An 18062-nucleotide genomic window follows, 5' to 3' on the forward strand; every position below is an offset into this window, starting at 1 on the left:
CACTTATTCCCAATATATCCAGCTTCTTGTGCTTTATTTCCATCTTTATTATTTCCAGCTTACCTTGGTTCATACTTCTAATATTCCAGGTTCCAATCTTGTGGTTTTTTGTGAAACAGGGAGCCTCCCTTTTCCAACCAGCAACATCCGTGACCAAGCTTCCTTCCGGGTTTGACCTGGTCACATCATAAAAACTAGTTCTACTTGTGGAAGCCCTCTGTTCTTCCCCAGTTGTATGTTGGATGCCTTCAGGCTGGGGGGTCTTACCATCCAGCACCATATCGTACTTTCTCATTTTTGGCATGTTCATGGAATGTTCTTGGCAAGGTACAGAGGTGGGTTGCCATTGCCTTCCTCTGGAATATTTTTCAACTTTCCAGTCTAGATCCGCACTGTTCTGTAAAAATTGGGGCACCTCTGGAAGGATGTGACTCTTCGCCATGCATTGCGGTCTTGGTAAAGAAGAGGCTAGGTCTCTGTAATAGAGATGTATTGTGCATATCTTTACTCTGGAATAATTCCCTGTAAAGAAAAATATCCCTTACCCCCCTCAGTTTAAATACTTAGGCAATAATTTTAATAAAAATGGAAGAACAAGATAGAATATTAGAACAAAAATTGCAAACGCAACAACAGCACTCCAAAAACTAAACCAAATATGGACAGATTACAAGCTTACACTCGCAAACTGATTACACACCTTATTGACATACTAGTTAATTCAGTATTTCTATACAGAAGTAAAACTTGGACGCTCCTAAAAAGAATATGAAAAGAGGTTGCTGGCATTTGAAATGAGGTGCTATAGACAATTCTTAAAGATACCATACACTGAAGTAAGACAAAGAATAATTTCTTGTGCATGTTCAGGAGATAACATCACAACTAAGGTTCGAAAGAAACAAACTATGTGGCTTGGTCATATCGGCAGACCAAATGGTCTACTATTGCAAGTCTTTGAAGGACTTATTCCAGGAACTTGAAAAAAGAGATAGACCTAGAATAAATTGAATGGACAGTATAAAAAATTGGACAGTTACTACGCTTGGGTACTTCACTTGCTTTTAAGAGCTGAAAGCAAAGTGTCAATCAATGACTGAGTGGAAGACTGTGTGGAATATTTCCTAATATCTACTCTATGGTCCTTTGTGGACTATGGGATGAAGAAGATGTAATGTTTTTAATGAAAAAAAAATAGAAAATGATGAGGAACTGTGTTCTTAAATAAATAGAGGTGGAAACCTGGTGATTAGCAAAAGAGATTTGGCTGCTTATAAATAGATTATTTTTGAGATCTATTAAACAAAGAATCCAGCTGTGCTTAGTGAAAACTTGACATACCGGTCCCAAGCCCGGATAAATAGGGAGGGTTGAGCACAGGGCTGGCAACCCAGTCTCAGTGGAAGACTATGCAAACTGAAACCTTCCAAAATGTGATACCTGATGAAGAAAATAGAACACGGACTGCCAATAACACAAGGCACCTCTGTGAAAGCCCTTCTGGGGAAGCAGAGGTGCAGAAGAAAGTGACAGACACCTTACCAAAAGACAAGCTTAGACTGGTATGTTGGAATGTTAGAACCATGTTCGAAACTGGGAAGACATACCAAGTCTTGAGAGTTCTAGAAAAATACAGACTAGAAATAATAGGATCAAGCGAAACGAGATGTATAGGAACTGGAAAAATCAAATTAAACTCTGGTCACTACTTAATCTACTCTGGGAATCAAAATACGAATGACCACACAAAGGGAGTTGCACTAATAGAGTGGAACCCAATATCCGAAAGAATACTAAATGCCAGATTTAAAGCCAGCAAGCAGAACATCACAGTAACTGCTATATATGCACCAACAAATGATGCGATCCAGGAAGAAAAGGATAATTTTTATAACATGTTACAGAGAAGTATAGAAAAAACAACAAATAAAAAAGATATGCTACTTATAATTGGAGACTTTAATGCTAAGGTTGGAAATGATAATACTAATAAAGAAACTTATGGGAAAGTATGCAGAAGGAGAAATAAATGAAAATGGAGAGTTACTTATAGACTTTTGTATGTTCAATCAGCTTGTAATAGGAGGGAGTCTCTTCCAACATAAAAAAATACACACGTGGACATGGATAGCACCAGATAGAAAGACAAAGAACCAAATAGACCATGTACTTATATCAAGGAATTGGAGGAAATCACTCCTGGATGTCAGAGTTAAAAGAGGAGCCGAGGCATATTCAGATCACTTTCTCCTAACAGCTACCATGTAAGTAAAAATATTTAAAAATAAACAAACAGTGCACAATAGGAAGAGGTTTAAAATTGAAAAACTCAAAAACAAAGAGATTAGAAATAAATTTATAACAACTTACAGGATGGGTTAAACTCAAAAAAAATAGAAGGAGATAACATAGAGGGAAAATGGACTAAGATTAAAGACATACTAATAAGTACATCAGAGAAGATATTGGGATTTCAAACTAATACAGACAAGGAATGGATATCAGAAAACACCAAATTAAAAATAGAGGAGAGATATAGAATAAAAGAGAAACTGTTACAGATTGGCGAAAATGTTGAACAAAAACAAGCAGAAAGATATAGAGCAATTAACAAAGAAATAAAAAGAAGTGCAAGAAATGATAAAAGAAAATACATAGAGAATCTAACACAAGAGGCAGAGGATGCTGCATATATAAATGATACTATAAAGTTGTATGACATTACAAAGAAAATTAAGTGGAAAAAGAAACAAATGGATTGTTCCTATATATCCACAGTAGCTAAACTGCAGCTCTTGTTAAGTTTTATTGCGGCTCAACTAACAAATAAAAAATATTTATAATTTTTCTTAATTTTCTAGGCAGACATGGGGCAATCACCTAATAAAGTTTTTCTGAATGATGATAATAATTTAAAAAAACTCGAGACAAAGCCAAAAAAAGGAAAAAAACGCTATGTTTTTCTCTAAAAATCATCGATGTTTGTTTGCCATCCCTAATAAGCTGTATTTTGCTGCTCGATTTGTTAATGTTTTTGAGTGGCTTGATGAAATTTGCTGTTCATTAGCTGTTCGGCAATGTAGTTATATTTATATTACCTTGTCAGAAAATTAAAAAAGATACATTGCTGAATTTCGTACCTCTTATATTAATAAAAAGGTAATAATTTAAATTCCAAATGATTTAAATATTAATATTTTATTTTTAAAATTTTATTGTAGAATATTTTGCAGCATGACTCTTGAAAATAAACAGAAGCGGAAGTATATCGACGAACATAGAAATTTTAAGGAAGAATGGGAAGAAGACTATGCTTTTATTGAGAAAAATGGTAAAACTTTTTGCCTCATCTGTAGTTCAACAGTGAGCAATTTCAAAGTAGGGAATTTAAAACGTCATTATGAAAAATTGCATCGCGAGTTTTTGTCTCAATATCCAGAAAAATCTGAAATACGAATTAAAAAGCTTAAATCGTTGAAATCTTCAGTTAATAACCAAATTAGCTTCATCACAAAATTTACTGAAGAATCTAAAACTGTAATGGAGGCTAGTTTTAAAATATCATGAAACATTGCACGTGCAAAATGGCCTTATACCGAAGTGGAATTTATTAAGCAAAACATTCTTGATACAATTAAGTCACTGGACCCTAATAATTAAAAACTTTTAAATTTAATTACCGACATTCCTACCTCACAACATACAATTGAACATCGAATTTGAAATACACATGTGGATTTATCATCAAAATTAGAAAACGTTATAAAAGATTGTGTAGCATTTAGTTTGGCACTTGACAAATCAACTGACATTACAGACCAACCACAATTAGCAATTTTTATTCTTTTCATTCTTGAGGACGGAGTGATGCGAGAAGAATTATTGGATTTAATAGCATTAAAAGATAGTACTCGTGGCATTAATATTAAGGAAGCTTTTGATGTTGCCCTTAAAAATGTTCCAAAAAGTAAATTAGTAAGTGTGGCTACTGATGGAGCAGCAGCAATGGTGGGTAAGAATGTAGGATTAATTGGACTTTTAAAAAAAGATGAAAGCATTCCTGATTTCATTCCAATTCATTGTATTTTGCATCGAGAACATCTTGTTGCAAAACACTTTAATTTGGAACATGTGTTTACACCACTCATAAAAATCATAAATTTCATTCGGGCCAATGCAAAAAACCACTGTGAGTTTCGAAATTTTATTGATGAACTTCATTTGAATGAACAAATAAACGATTTATCGTTATACTGCATAGTGAGATGGTTATCTAGGTACAATGTATTGAACAAATTTGTAACTTTATTGGAACCTATTATTGAATTCCTAAATATAAAAAAGCAACATTTTCTGCAATTAAAAAACAATGAATGGATCCAGAACTTAATGTTTTTTACTGATATAATGGATTTACAAAATTTCGATGTGTCGCTGCAAGGTAAGGACAAGAATATTTCAGAATTGAGTCAGAGCATCTTTAGTTTAAAAAAAAAATTACAACTTTTTCAAAAAAATATAAGTGAAAAGACATTCAATCACTTTCCACTTTTGAAATAAGCGACTTCAGGATGTGATATTCTTTCTACAGCTATCAGTAACTATCGAGCAAAATTAAACAACCTGTTGGACGGTTTTGAAGAACGATTTGTAGACTTACAAGAATTAAAACCATCTATCGCATTTCTATTAAATCCATTTGAAATTGATGTAATTAACAATGGTTTCCTGCTTTTAAAAAGCTTACTTCCTGGAACGGCATGAAGTTAATAGAAATGCAAGAACACGAAGGTCTTAAAATGTTACATAAATCAGTAAATTCAATCAATGAATTTTGGAAATGTGTACTTACCATAAAGTACAGCCATTTACAAAATGCAGCATATAATTTATTATCAATTATTGGATCGACATATGATGTTGAATCACTGCTCAACGATGAAATTTGTAAAATCCAAGTATCGTTCTCGATTAACAAACCAACATTTGAAAGAATTAATAAGTTCAATTACTAATTACAAGCCAAATTATCAAAAATTAGTTGCTAACTTAGAAATCCATAAACCTTCTACTAGTAAAGAGTAAATAAAAAAATGTAAATACATGTAAAAAAAATATGTAATAATAAATATAATGTTTCAAAAACTTTTTTTTCCTTATTCCTTATAAATGATATTGTATTTATATGCGTACGTATATGACTGACATAGACCTTTGGGATGTGGCTCTTAAAATTTCTGGTGGGTAACTAGGGCTCTTGCTGCAAAAACTCTGGCCATCCCTGCTATATATAATAAAGAAGGAAAACTATTATTAAATGAAAAAGAATAGATAAATATATGGGTGGAATTCTTCTCAGAGAAATTTCAAGAAATGACTGATGGTGACCAGAGCCTAGAATTAAATGAATAAAATGCACCATGAGATATAAATTTGAATGAAATGACAAAAATACAAATTACAAAAGCAATAACTCGGATCAAAACAGGTAAAGCACCGGGAGCAGATAACATACCAGGCGATATACTAAAAGCAAATCCAAAACTTTTAGCACACATATTATATCCCTTACTAAATGAGATATGGCAGAAAGAAGAGTGGCCTGAGGAATGGAATACTGGATTACTGGTTAAATTACCCAAAAAAGGGAATCTATCTGAATGCAAAAATTGGAGTGGTATAATATTGCTAAGTGTTATAAATAAACTACTAGCAAGGATAATACTAGAAAGAATCAAAATAGAAATAGAAAAACAACTAAGACCAGAACAGACTGGATTTAGAGGCAATAGATCATGCACCGACCCAGAGTGACCACCCAAAAAAAAGTACTAAATTTTTATTTGCTTTCGTTTCACTCTATTTTGGGCATTTTACGATATTACTACCTTATTATCATAGACGAACTCAATGTAAAACTGCTAAATTAACACAACAAATAATAAGACCAAGAGTTGTTAATCATCATAACAGAAGTCCCAGTTGTGACTCTAGCACTTCACATGTGTATTAATTTACCATATAATTTTCAGTCTCATTTTAGTGTTTAAAACAATGTAACATTCAATTTTCAGTTATTTAATATGCTATTTACATATATACAGGGTTTCCACCCACAAGAAAAACGCTGGAAGTATTTATTTTTTTTTTATCAGATTTTGCTAAATTAGTTAACTCTTCAGAAATAGTAAAATCTGTAGCTGATGAATGTTTCGATTTTTCTTTTGTCAAAAGGAGTCCATTCATCAAAGGAGTTTTTTTTTTTTTTGAGATTTCATTGCGTGAAATTACAGCCAAAGCATTTTTACCAAAGCTAAATTAGTTAACTCTTCAGAAATAGTAAAATCTGTAGCTGATAGCTGATGAATGTTTTGATTTTTCTTTTGTCAAAAGGAGTCCATTCATCAAAGGAGTTTTTTTTTTTTTTTGAGATTTCATTGCATGAAATTACAGCCAAAGCATTTTTTATAAGATACTTACATTTATTGTGTCCACACTGTATTTTCTTAGCAATTTCACTATCAGGAGCAATTGTTTTCAATAGAGTTGGAAGAGTATCCATAAGCCACAAAAGCAGATTGTGTTTGGCATCCAGGGCCATTCCGTGAGTTTGCACCACCTGAGTGCAAAATTATTGTGCCCCCCCCTTCCATTAAAAATTAAAAGATCCCGAAGTACAATAACACGTTATGAATCATTTTATTATACTGCACATTAAGAGGATTGTATATTAAAATAAAAAAAACACAAATAGTAAAAAAAACCTTATTTTTATATAATAACAAACATACTCCTATAATGTAACATGGAACATGACAAGAAAAGAAGAAGAGGCTCTCAGAATAACTCACCGTGCAATAGAACATAGGATTTGTAACATCAGCAAAATGGAACATGTTAGAAACACGGAACTAAGAAAGAGATCAGGCATAAAAGATGTGGTAACTGCAGTATATGAAAGCAGGTTGAGATGGGCAGGTCACATAGCCAGACTCAGGGATAACAGATGGACATATAGAATATTCAACTGGCAACAAGAAAAAAGAGAAAACCAGAAGACCACCTACAATATGAGAAGATCCACTAGTGAAATCTGTGGGTATAACATGGAAGAGAGAGGATCGAGATCGTTGGAGGCATCTTTGTGACCTGCACTCATGGAGAAATCCTGAGTGAAACACAGGTCCATCAAGAAGAAAACTCAAGATACTCCTAGAATGCTTGTTCAGTGTGCTGAGAGCAGTGATTAAAGTAAGTTGTGTTGAAGCTCGTACCATTTATTTAACTACCCAGCGACTCAGCCCCTCACTGAAATCTCTCACATTCGAAGGTGACAAATATGCACAAACAGTTCAGTGTATTATTTATTCCCTATTTTTTATGAACGTGCTCAATTATACCACCTCTAAATTGTGCCGCCAGAGTTCTTTGCACCCCGGTACGGAAGGGGCCTGTCTGTATCATATGCACATAATCTTAATTTTGCCTCTTTAATTTGTTTTTCCGACTGGTATTTGGAACTGGATTTAAACAACGACATTATACCTAGTGTGCTTCTTTTAGATTCTGCTAGTTTTTGAATATTTGCATAACGAATCAATAGACATTTGCTACCATTAATGCTTATATCTCAAAATTTACAATAAGCAGTGTGTCCTTTACTCTTACCAACTGATCCAGGATTTAAGAATGGGCTCCTCCAACCATTCTTCTTTTAATTTTTGCTTATATGATTTTTCCATCTTTTTAGATGAACCTTGTAAACCTGAATCTGAATTTGAATCATTACTATTAACACTTTCTCTTTTATCTGAATTATCTTTGTCAGAAATGGTTTCTTGTGAGTGGTAAGGGCTGGCATTGAGATCTTCACTTTCAGTGACTCATTTATGTACTTTACTGACTGATACCATTTTCCCCTGAGATTTAGAATCAAATTTAAATTTAGAAAGTTTTTCTTGCCACTTGTCTATGTTTAAAAGGAAAATCTAAATAATAATAATATTTTCAATGAGGAATTAAACAAGTTTTTGTTAATGAAATTAATAAAAACATCAGACTTCTTATAACGTGCGGGAAGTTGAACAGGGAAGAATATATTTTCATTGGCTAATTCCAGTCGGATTGTGTGAGTATGGGATCGGAGGGGGGGGGGGAGGACTAGCGAACAGTGAGAGTGGTAGGGAAAAAAAAGAGAAATCATGTTCTTGTGTTTCTGAATGTGAAATATGGGGAGGTGGAAGAAGAGAAAAACATTAAACTCAGTAGGCTAACTCTCATGTCGTTATTGTTATTATCATTATTATTATTATTATTATCAGGAAGGAAAAAGTACTAGATCTGTTGGTGAACGTACTAGAACACTAAAAATTTATAAAAAGTACTAGATGTGGTCACCCTGCACTGACCACATTGCTACTTTACGAATTATCATAGAACAATCATTGGAATGGCAGGCAAGCTTTTGATTTTTTCGATTTTAAACAAGCTTTTGACAGTATAAACAGATCTTCCCTATGGAAATTACTTAGAAATTATGGACTCCCAGAAAAAATAATAAGAATAATTTAAAAAATGTATGAAGATTTTGAAATTAAAGTAATACATGGAAATACCCTCTCAGAACTATTTAAAACAAAGACAGGAGTAAGGCAAGGTTGTATACTCTCCCCTACTATGTTTTTAATTGTCATAGACTGGATGATGAGAAAAGTATCTCATAGAAATATAGGATTACAATGGTTACTTCAAAACCAACTCCATGATCTAGATTTTGCAGATGATATCTGCTTACTTTCACAGAAGCACCAATATGTAGAACAAACAACAACAACACTTGTAGAAACAGCCAAAAAAGTTGGTCTTAGGATAAATAAAAATAAAACAATGTTGATGAAAATAAATGCAAAGCAAAATAAACAAATAACAATAGAAGAAATACCACTTAAAGAAGTAGAACAATTTATATACCTTGGTTCAATAATATCAATAAAAGGAGGAACTACTGAAGATATAAATAGAAGGAAACAGCTGGCTTATTAAACCTTCAACCAACTTAGAAATATTTGGAAAAACAAGAATTTGTCTATAAAAACTGAAATGAGAATATTTAACTCAAATGTAAAGGCAATACTAATGTGTGGATCAGAAATGTTAATGTTAAACAAAAAGATAGTTAACAATGTCCAGGTCTTTCTAAACAAGTGTTTAAGAATGATAGGAATATATTGGCAATGAAGAACTATGTATTGGCAGAGAACAAACCAGAAACCCATGTTGCAACAGATATGTGAAAGGAAATGGAGATGGTTGGGGCATGTGTTGAGGAAAGAAGATAAAATAATAGTAAAACAGGCTCTAGATTGGAACCCACAGGGTAAAAGAAGATGAGGAAGGCCAAGAGAAACATAGAAAAGAACAATATTGAAAGAAATAACAAATATTAATAAAAACTGGAATCAAATAAAAGCAGAAGCAATGGTTTTTGCTTCTGCTTTTGAAGACCTATGCTCCCAGGTGGAGTGAAGTGGATTAAGTAAGTATTAAACAAAGATGAAATGAATGAATATAGAGATCAGAGAGGTGGAGAATATGGAAATAGGTTTGATAGCAATTGAAGCATAAGATGGAAATGAAAATTATAGAATCCTCTTTGATAGATGAGTTTCTTGTAGAAGTTGATCAAACCTTTTGGCAGTCCTGAATTGAAATGTGTGACATTTGTAGACTCACTTTGAGGAAGAAGATGATAGGTGATGATATTAGATAAAGGCTTTTTGTTTCAGTACAGAGGGGGAATGGGGATTTCATAATAATTATACAGGAATAACATTATTGTGTACCAATATTTAGAGGTCACTTTGCTAAGAGATATCAACGAGGGTGGGTATGTAATGTGACAGACAGTATTTTGGATGAAGGTACATGAGAATGAGGTTTAAGAACTGTTGTATAATGTGGATAAGAATTTGGCAACAGGGACAGATGGACTATCAGCACATGTGCTAAAGGAATGTTCAGCCATATTGGCAAAGCCCTTGACATCTTTGTATGACTTGAGTCTCACTTCAGGAAAGATACCACAGAAATGGAAAGAATGTATAATAAGTTTAGTTTAATCCTTTATCCAAGTGTGAGCAAACAAAGTTTGTGCCTGAAAGTATCTTCAGGACTGGGGTAAGGTAGTACAACACTGGGCAACTCATTGCAAAGGTGGAGAAAGATCTCATCACTCCTATCTCAGTATCTCCTATAATGCAAAGCACATCTCCTTGCGGATATGTGTAATGCTATGCATTAAGGCAAGGGCTACTACCCATACCGGTTTCGACCTAGATTGAGGTCTCGTCAGTGGGAGCCAGGCCCAGTAGTGGAGACACCAAGGCAGAAGCAATGAGAGGTCATCCCAACCTATAGGAGTTGCCAAAGGGTGTACAACCTTATTATTAAATTACTCCAGATTCAGAGAAAGATGTTGAGAGTTTATTTTTCACTTGGTTAGACTATAATAAGTTTAGAATTAATAAGTTCTCCACCTTTGCAACGAGTTGCCCGGTGTTGTACTAACTTATCCCAGTCCTGAAGATACTTTCAGGTGCAAACTTTGTTTGCTCACACTTGGATAAAGGATTAAACTAAATTGTACAGGGGTAATGCACAAACTGATGTGTTGTGTCTAAACTTCTGACTTATCAGTATCTCTGTGGTGGTGGTGGTGAAGATTTTAGAGAAGTTATTAAGAACTGGTATACAGAAATGGATTGATAGTCTGGCTGTAGGTTGACTAAAGGGAAGTCATGTTTTAGCAATTTGCTCATATTTTATAATAATGTTACTGTTAAGTTGGATAAAGAAAATATATATACACTGTGCTACTGGTGGACTTTGCTGAAGCATTTGATAGAATGCCACATGAAAGGTTATTGTATAAATTGGAGAATTTGGGATTGGAATATAAACTGTTAACTTGGATTAGTGGGTAGTTGATCAACACTTATCAGAAAGTGGTATGTGTGAATCTGCCAGATTTAGGGTCATCAGTGGTGTACCCAGTGGTATACCCATTGTTGTTCAATTTAATACATTAATGATATTGGGAAGTATCTGACAGGAGATGTTCAGTTGTTGATGCAAATATAGTCGGGACTATCAGGGATACTACTACTGATATCCTCCACTTACATAATGGTTTGAATAGGCTGGAAATGTGGGCAAATGATAATGGCTGTCAGTTCAGTGTTAGTAAGTGTAAAGTTATACGTGTTTGTGTGATTGAGATTTTAAACATGTTATAATTGTGGAATTATACTTAGAGAAACTGATGATGCTGGGGATCTTGGAGTTATGGTGGATATGTATTTGAAGTTCAAAGGTCACATAGCAAAAACTGCAAATACAACTCAGAGGATAGTTGCAATATTGAAATAAACACTTACATGTAAGGATAAGTAAGTCACTTTGCCTCTTTACAAGGTCTTAATATGATCACACCTAGACTACTGTCTGCAGATTTGGTCTCCTTGGTTTGCAGGGGGATAAAGAAGCTGTGGAAAGATGCAAAGAAGAGATACAAAAATTATATTGGGATTATGAAATACAGATTATAAAAACAGATTGAGAGTATGTGGATTGCAGACATTGGTAAACAGGAGAAAGATGTGTTGATATGACAGAGATCTCTAAACATCTGAATGGATGTTATAGGATATCATCTGATAAAAATTTTCATCATTATTATTATTATTAACATTTGACCTCCATGGAGGCCGAGACTCATCATGGGAGGTACTCACTATCGCACATAAAGCTCATTCAACCGTGCCTTAAACTGATTCAATGTGTCCACAGATAATGCATTCCACTCACCTAACCACTCTCTGTGCAAAGAACCTGTTATATTGAGGGTGGGAAGAGAACACGAGGCATCCGTGGAAGTTTGTGAGCAGTTAAGAAAAGGGTTAGAGCAGTCATTAAATGTGTGGATGTATGCATTTATTGATTGCTCTAGAGTCCTTCATTTAGTTTATTGACATCATAGCAGTATGGCAGTTAATATATTAAATGAAGGACTGAGTACATTAAAGGAAGACTGCATATTGGATAGCATTGAAGGTGATCAAGTTATTCTTGCCCTAGTGAAGGACGGTGTGGTGATCAGTGTTTAAGGAACTTGTTGCAGATGATCTTGAAGCTTAGGATGCTTGCACTACAAGGGTTATTTATGTACAGGGCTCCAGAAATACACTATATATAAATATTGTATATAACAATACTTAGGTGGGGGAAAAAATGTCATGATTTGCACTATATATTACATGTAATTATGCAGAAATATTCTTTCCTGTAATGTGGATTTAAAATGTACGACACAGTGCAGCTCATTACAACTTAGTTTGTGTTTCCCTTTGTTTATTGTTCATAATGAAAGGTGAATTTATATTAATTATCCATAAACAATTATTTAATAGTAAAGACACATAATAAAATCCACAAAGACAACAAGAAGGTATCACTCCAGACTTTCTTTTCATGACGTACTCACTCTCATGATGCTGTCTTTGACTTGTCTTTGAAAAATAAGTGCATTTTTTAAATAACAGTATTAAAAAGATTTTTGTTGTGTGAAGTTTTCAGTTAATTACACTAAGCTAATTCATGTTGTGAGCTGTGAAAATAAGCTTAGGACAATGCTATATTATAATCTGGGCATCTACTTAAGGGGTAAAAATGTTGGAAGAATAAGAAGTATAGATGTACTACAGGATTTAATTATATTGTGCCAATTTACATTTTTATGTTTATAATTGGCAGTTTATTTTATTAATGAGATTGCATTGTGATAAAAGTACAATTTTTTTTTTTTACGTATAATAATATCATGCATATTGCACATGCATGTAAAGTTAATATTGGACGATATGAAGACATGGATTTTGTTATAAATTTACTTATTGGAAATTATAACTGCATTTTAATTTAATTGTATTTATAACATGAAAAATGTTTTCTCACACACTTCAAGTGTGCGAGATTTACTATTTACAAGTGAAATGCATAAATTTCTTGAAATGTGCTGAAGAGCATGCATAATGTGAAGATAACATATATACTACTGTAAGAGAAATGAGGGGATTTTTGGAACTTGATAGCAGATATTTATGAAGCCTTTCATATAGAAAGAAAATGTTTGAAGTTATCAATTACCATGTTATGTCAATGACCACAGAATGACTGTTGAGGGAAGAAGAAATGGCAGGTTATGTTTTTATTGAGTTCATTTTTTCATAGTTTTTCATATAGAAAGAAAATTAAAGTTCTGAACCTTAAAGGACAGAAGGAAGTGAAGATGATTGTTTTACATTATCACAATTAGAGAAAACTGCTAATTACAAGTTTTTTTTTGCAATTCTTTAAAAGGGAAGAACACTGAAATATTTGAATTAAAGACTTCAGATCCATTTTACTTCCAAATCGCTGGAAATAAAACTTCTTTAATAAATTCATTGGCAGCCATCAGTGATCGAATAACAATTGACAGTAATGACAGATGATGTTTTAAAATAAAAATGTGTAAATTATGTGAAGAAAATAATATATTTTGACTGCATTTAGAATGTGGTTGAAAGTTCGCTCACCACTTTTCTCTGATAACTTGCCTGTTGTGAGTGGATTTCTGGAACCCTCTTTATGTATAGGAGAAAGAGGGTAAGCAATATAAGAGTCCTGAAGTATTCTTGCATTGGTGGAGAAACGCAAAGAGAGGATGATATCGACCATGACACTCAGGAATATTTAGCTGATGGGAACCAGTGAGTTATGTATGGGATGCAGTATCTCAAAAGGGAAAGGTGACAGATTAAACAAGGTTCTGTTTGGAGAACTATGTTGTTTGCGAGTGAGAGTCCTGGAAAATTCAGATAAACATCTACCTAGAACAAAAATTAATTAATTTTATGTCTTCTTATATATTCTAAAAGAAAAAGAACAAATTATTACAATTTGATGACACATGGAGGTTGAAGGGTTTTAAGATATGTTCTTTCTTGTGGTTATATCAGTTGCTTTAATACAGATTTAATCTGTGTATCATTGATATAGTTCAGGGTTAGAAAGCAGATATTCAATTGTGTGCAAATGAGGGTAAATTGGGAAGAGCAGTTTTAGGAAACTCTGGCGTTATTTGTTAAAAGAGGATTTGAATGTGTTGGTATATTTCCATGTTGCTAAGCGTAAAGCCATGGATTTTGCCCAGAGAAATGGAATGAGGTGTTGTATTGGAGGAAGGTTGCTTCAGGAGGTAGAGAAAGTAAGTGATCTGAGAGCATGGGTAGACAGGAAGCTGAAGTTTATGGGACATTTTAAAACTTGTAAAGGCTACCCAGAAAATAAGGAGGTGAAAGTTACTAATAAGATAACAAAATGTTAGCAAGAGAACGACTATTTCATGGCTGTGGAATGTTGAATGCAATGAAAAATTAAGGAAACATACTTTACAGAGTTTGGCAGATAAGAGGCGAAGATGTGATCAAGGCATACAAGTTGGTGAGAGGTGCTGCCTTTCAGATAGGTATATGGCAGATTTGCATAGTGTAATATATTAATATCATCCCATATACAAGAGGCTGTAAGTCTTAAACCAATTAAATGCCATGGGCTGAGATCAAGAACAAAGTAATTGTTAATATTCTTTCTGAAGAGCTGGGGTCATAATCCTAGAATTAGGGAAGGCTGTTCTACATAACCGAGGTTGATGGAATGAAAGATGAATGGAGATAGTAGGTTCTATGAGTCAGTTCACCTGTAAAAGGTAATTGGACAGTTGTTTAGCAGAAATGAAAAGGACAAAAGTATAATGGATGCCAGTTCTGCTAATCAGTGACATGGCAATATCTGTAGAAGAAAAACAATGCAGAAACCAACCATCTATGAGACAGTAGCTAAAAAGAATCTGTGAGAAAGGGGACAGCAGTCATCCAAACTTCCCTCTTCTGAATAGCATCTAGAAAGGGAAATTTTATATGTACCTCTCCAAATGGGAGGGCAGTTTATGAAAGTTGGGTGGATTTGGGATTTGTACAGAGCAAGCAGCTGGACAAATGAAAAGTAAATCTTGAGTAGTGGGAGAATGAAAATTCATCCCTGGAAACTGTATAATAGTCGTTTGAAATAAGGAAGTAAAAAGAATATTTTATTTTGCATATGAAGTGGTCAACAAGTGGAATGTGTTACCAGAGTGAATAGTGAATGCTTTCAAGGCTTGGTATAATATGTCTTGTGATTTGTCAGAATTTGGGCTTCCATGAAGAGTCTTAGAAATGATATTAACTTCTTCCAAGAATTATTATTATGTGACACCTTCAGGAAGTCCAAAGACTCATCGAGAGAGAGTGTGCCAACAGCATCAAACGATTGACCCTTTCCAACTATTAACTGCACTCAAACTTGCTTAACTTTTCGCGTGAGCCATTAGTAGCAGAGGCTCTACCAAAAATGAAAATGTCCTCATTATATTTGAATTAGAGAATCTTCTTTGCTCTTCAGCAAACATCAGATAGTATTGCAGGCAATTATACACCTTGAATTCTTTCTGATTTAAATTATTAATATAGTATTCATCCTTTTTTCCCCTGCCTTTCTTAAGAAGCTTACTGGTCATTTTTTTTTTTTTTTAAATTCTTGATTCAAATATTTGGTTCTTTCCAGTTAAAAATAAACTAGAAGGACCATTTTAAAATGTCAGAGTATAAAATTCAGAACAACTTGGTAAGTAAATTAGAATGTTTTAATGACATGTAAAATATGGAATAATTGAGACATTAATTTGCACAAGGCTTGTTCAGTTATTGTTAACTGCATTAATTATTTATGAGGGAACATTAAAAAATCTGATGAGAAAGCAAGTATATATTGAGATTTCTATCCTATGAATTCTGAAAGTGGAACTACTTGAAGTAAAATTTTGACTCTTACATTCCTATATTTTAAATTTTCTATATTTTCTTTGCTCTTATTGTTTCAATGACTAATGGTCTTAATTTTGTTTAGGATGACTACACACTTATAGAGCATAGAAGAAAATTAATTACAGATGCAGCAAAGAAGCTGGATGAAGCAAAAATGATAAGAGCGGACTTAAAAACTGGCTATCTGTATGCAACTGATCTGGGTCGTACTGCCAGTCACTTTTATATCAAGTATGATACAGTAGAGAAATTTAATAATATAATGGTAAAAATAATGAATGAAGCAGACATCTTGGCTATGATATCACAAGCCCAGGAATTTGATCAACTTAAGGTTTGTCTTTAATTTAATATAAAATTAATTTTCTTTATATAAACAACTATTAGTATTTAATAAAGAATGAATGTAAAATTTATTTTCTTTATTAAAATACTAACAGTTATTTAATTATTGTAATAATTAAATAACTCTCAATACATGAATAACTATTCTTAGCAGAGTTAGAAATCTTTAAATTATACTTAAATTCTTCAAGATTTTTATCTCACAAACTTGTTTGACAAATATGGTTCCATGATTTATTGTAGTCATGCTAGTTTCTGCTTAAAGATAATACAGTAGTTAAAAGTAACTGCTAACTTCCATTGTTTTCTATTGAATGTGAATTAAAATCTTGAATCACTGCCTTTAGTGAATAAAGGTTTGTGATATCAAGCAACCATTATATTTCAGCATTTTCTTCTATATAGGACGTCATATAATACTTTTCATGTGTTGCCATAAGAAAATTAAAGAAGTCCTATTGAATGAAGAGGTAACTCTGTCATAGAAAGTTGATCAGCTTTAAGTTTTTGGAATTTAAAATATGTAATATGTAACGCTTCATTTATTATTTATGATGATGAAATGGCCATTCGGTTGATTTCAGGAAATATGCATTCAAGCTTGTTTTAGATGCATGCTTAAATAATTATAGTCACTAGTGCCTTCAGTGAACATAATGGTATATTTGAGCTGTGCTAAGAAACGTGTTTTTAAATAGTGTGTAGAGTGGCTTTTAATCATATAATTATGTTTAAATTTTTCATTCTGGTTGCAAGTGTCCTTCAGTAATGTTTGTTGTTGAAATTTTGTTTGTTTACTTGTGTTTTTTGCTACTTGTTTATTTCTACTGCTTCTGCTTTCTGAAAATGGTGTATGTAAAGAAACATATGTCAGCCTGATGAAAAGATTCAACTTGAAGATCGAATTCTACTTTGTATTTTTCCCAGTGCATGTGTTGTGAAAATTGGTTCATGTATGCACTGAAAAATGAAAGATTTGTGAACTGTTAAAGTGAATGAAAAGAAAGAAAGCATTAATGTATATGAAAAGTGTATTGATAGGTTAAAGCATTTAGAAATGGGAGCTAGAGTCAGGACCATAATAAAAGAACTTAGGCAAGAGTTGGTGAAAATGAAAAGTGAATTGAAGCATCTGGAAGATGAGATTAAACACCTAAAGAAGAGATTGACTGATGAAAATGAGGAGGAAGTTAGTATTATGAAGAAAGAGTCGAAGGATAATCATATATTATTGTATGGGGATGCGATGACTAATAAAACACACAACAGGTGTGATGACTAATAAATTACACAAAACCTGCTTTCCTGGCAGAACAGTGAAACAAAATAACTGGCAGAAGGAAAAGGCAGCATCAGAATCAGTGGTAGTGGTAGACAGAAATAACTTAGTTGGTGAAAAAAGGAATGTCGATAAAGACTTCAGGAAGTTGTTGCAGGAGGTGAAAGATAATAGTTTTGTTGGAAAAGTCTTTGACGTATTGCCCATATATGACAATAGTGAGTTGGGAAGAAGAGCAGAGATTGTGAATAGCAAAATGGCTCAGTAGTGTGAGGCAAAGGGGGTTCAGTTTGTGAATTTGAAGGAAAGTTGGGATGATTTAAAGTTGATGGATTGCATTTGAATGGGTTTGGTGTTGGGCGTTTAGAAAAGCTATTGTTTACTGAGAAGGCACAGAATCAAGAAGTTAATATAGTTAATGATCAAAGGGTACTTGTGAATCAGGATAGCACAACCGAACAGTTGTACGACAGGAG

The 18062-nt window shown here is 33.3% G+C and overlaps 1 protein-coding gene across 4 annotated transcripts in view; it reads left to right on the top strand.

Annotated features, from left to right (window-relative positions):
• The window catches only part of obe (activating signal cointegrator 1 complex subunit obelus), a 596544-nt gene that overhangs the window by 275336 nt on the left and 303146 nt on the right, over window positions 1–18062 (top strand). For all 4 annotated transcript variants that reach the window (XM_090409638.1, XM_090409636.1, XM_090409637.1 and 1 more), the window contains one exon: window positions 16045–16296. In XM_090409638.1, the coding sequence (XP_090265764.1) occupies window positions 16045–16296 (252 nt within the window). The remainder of the gene's footprint in view (window positions 1–16044; window positions 16297–18062) is intronic.

The sequence above is a fragment of the Typopeltis vanoorti genome, chromosome 19 (assembly GCF_054136105.1).
Source record: "Typopeltis vanoorti isolate ZY-2024b chromosome 19, IOZ_Tvanoo_1.0, whole genome shotgun sequence".
NCBI lineage: Eukaryota > Metazoa > Arthropoda > Arachnida > Uropygi > Thelyphonidae > Typopeltis > Typopeltis vanoorti.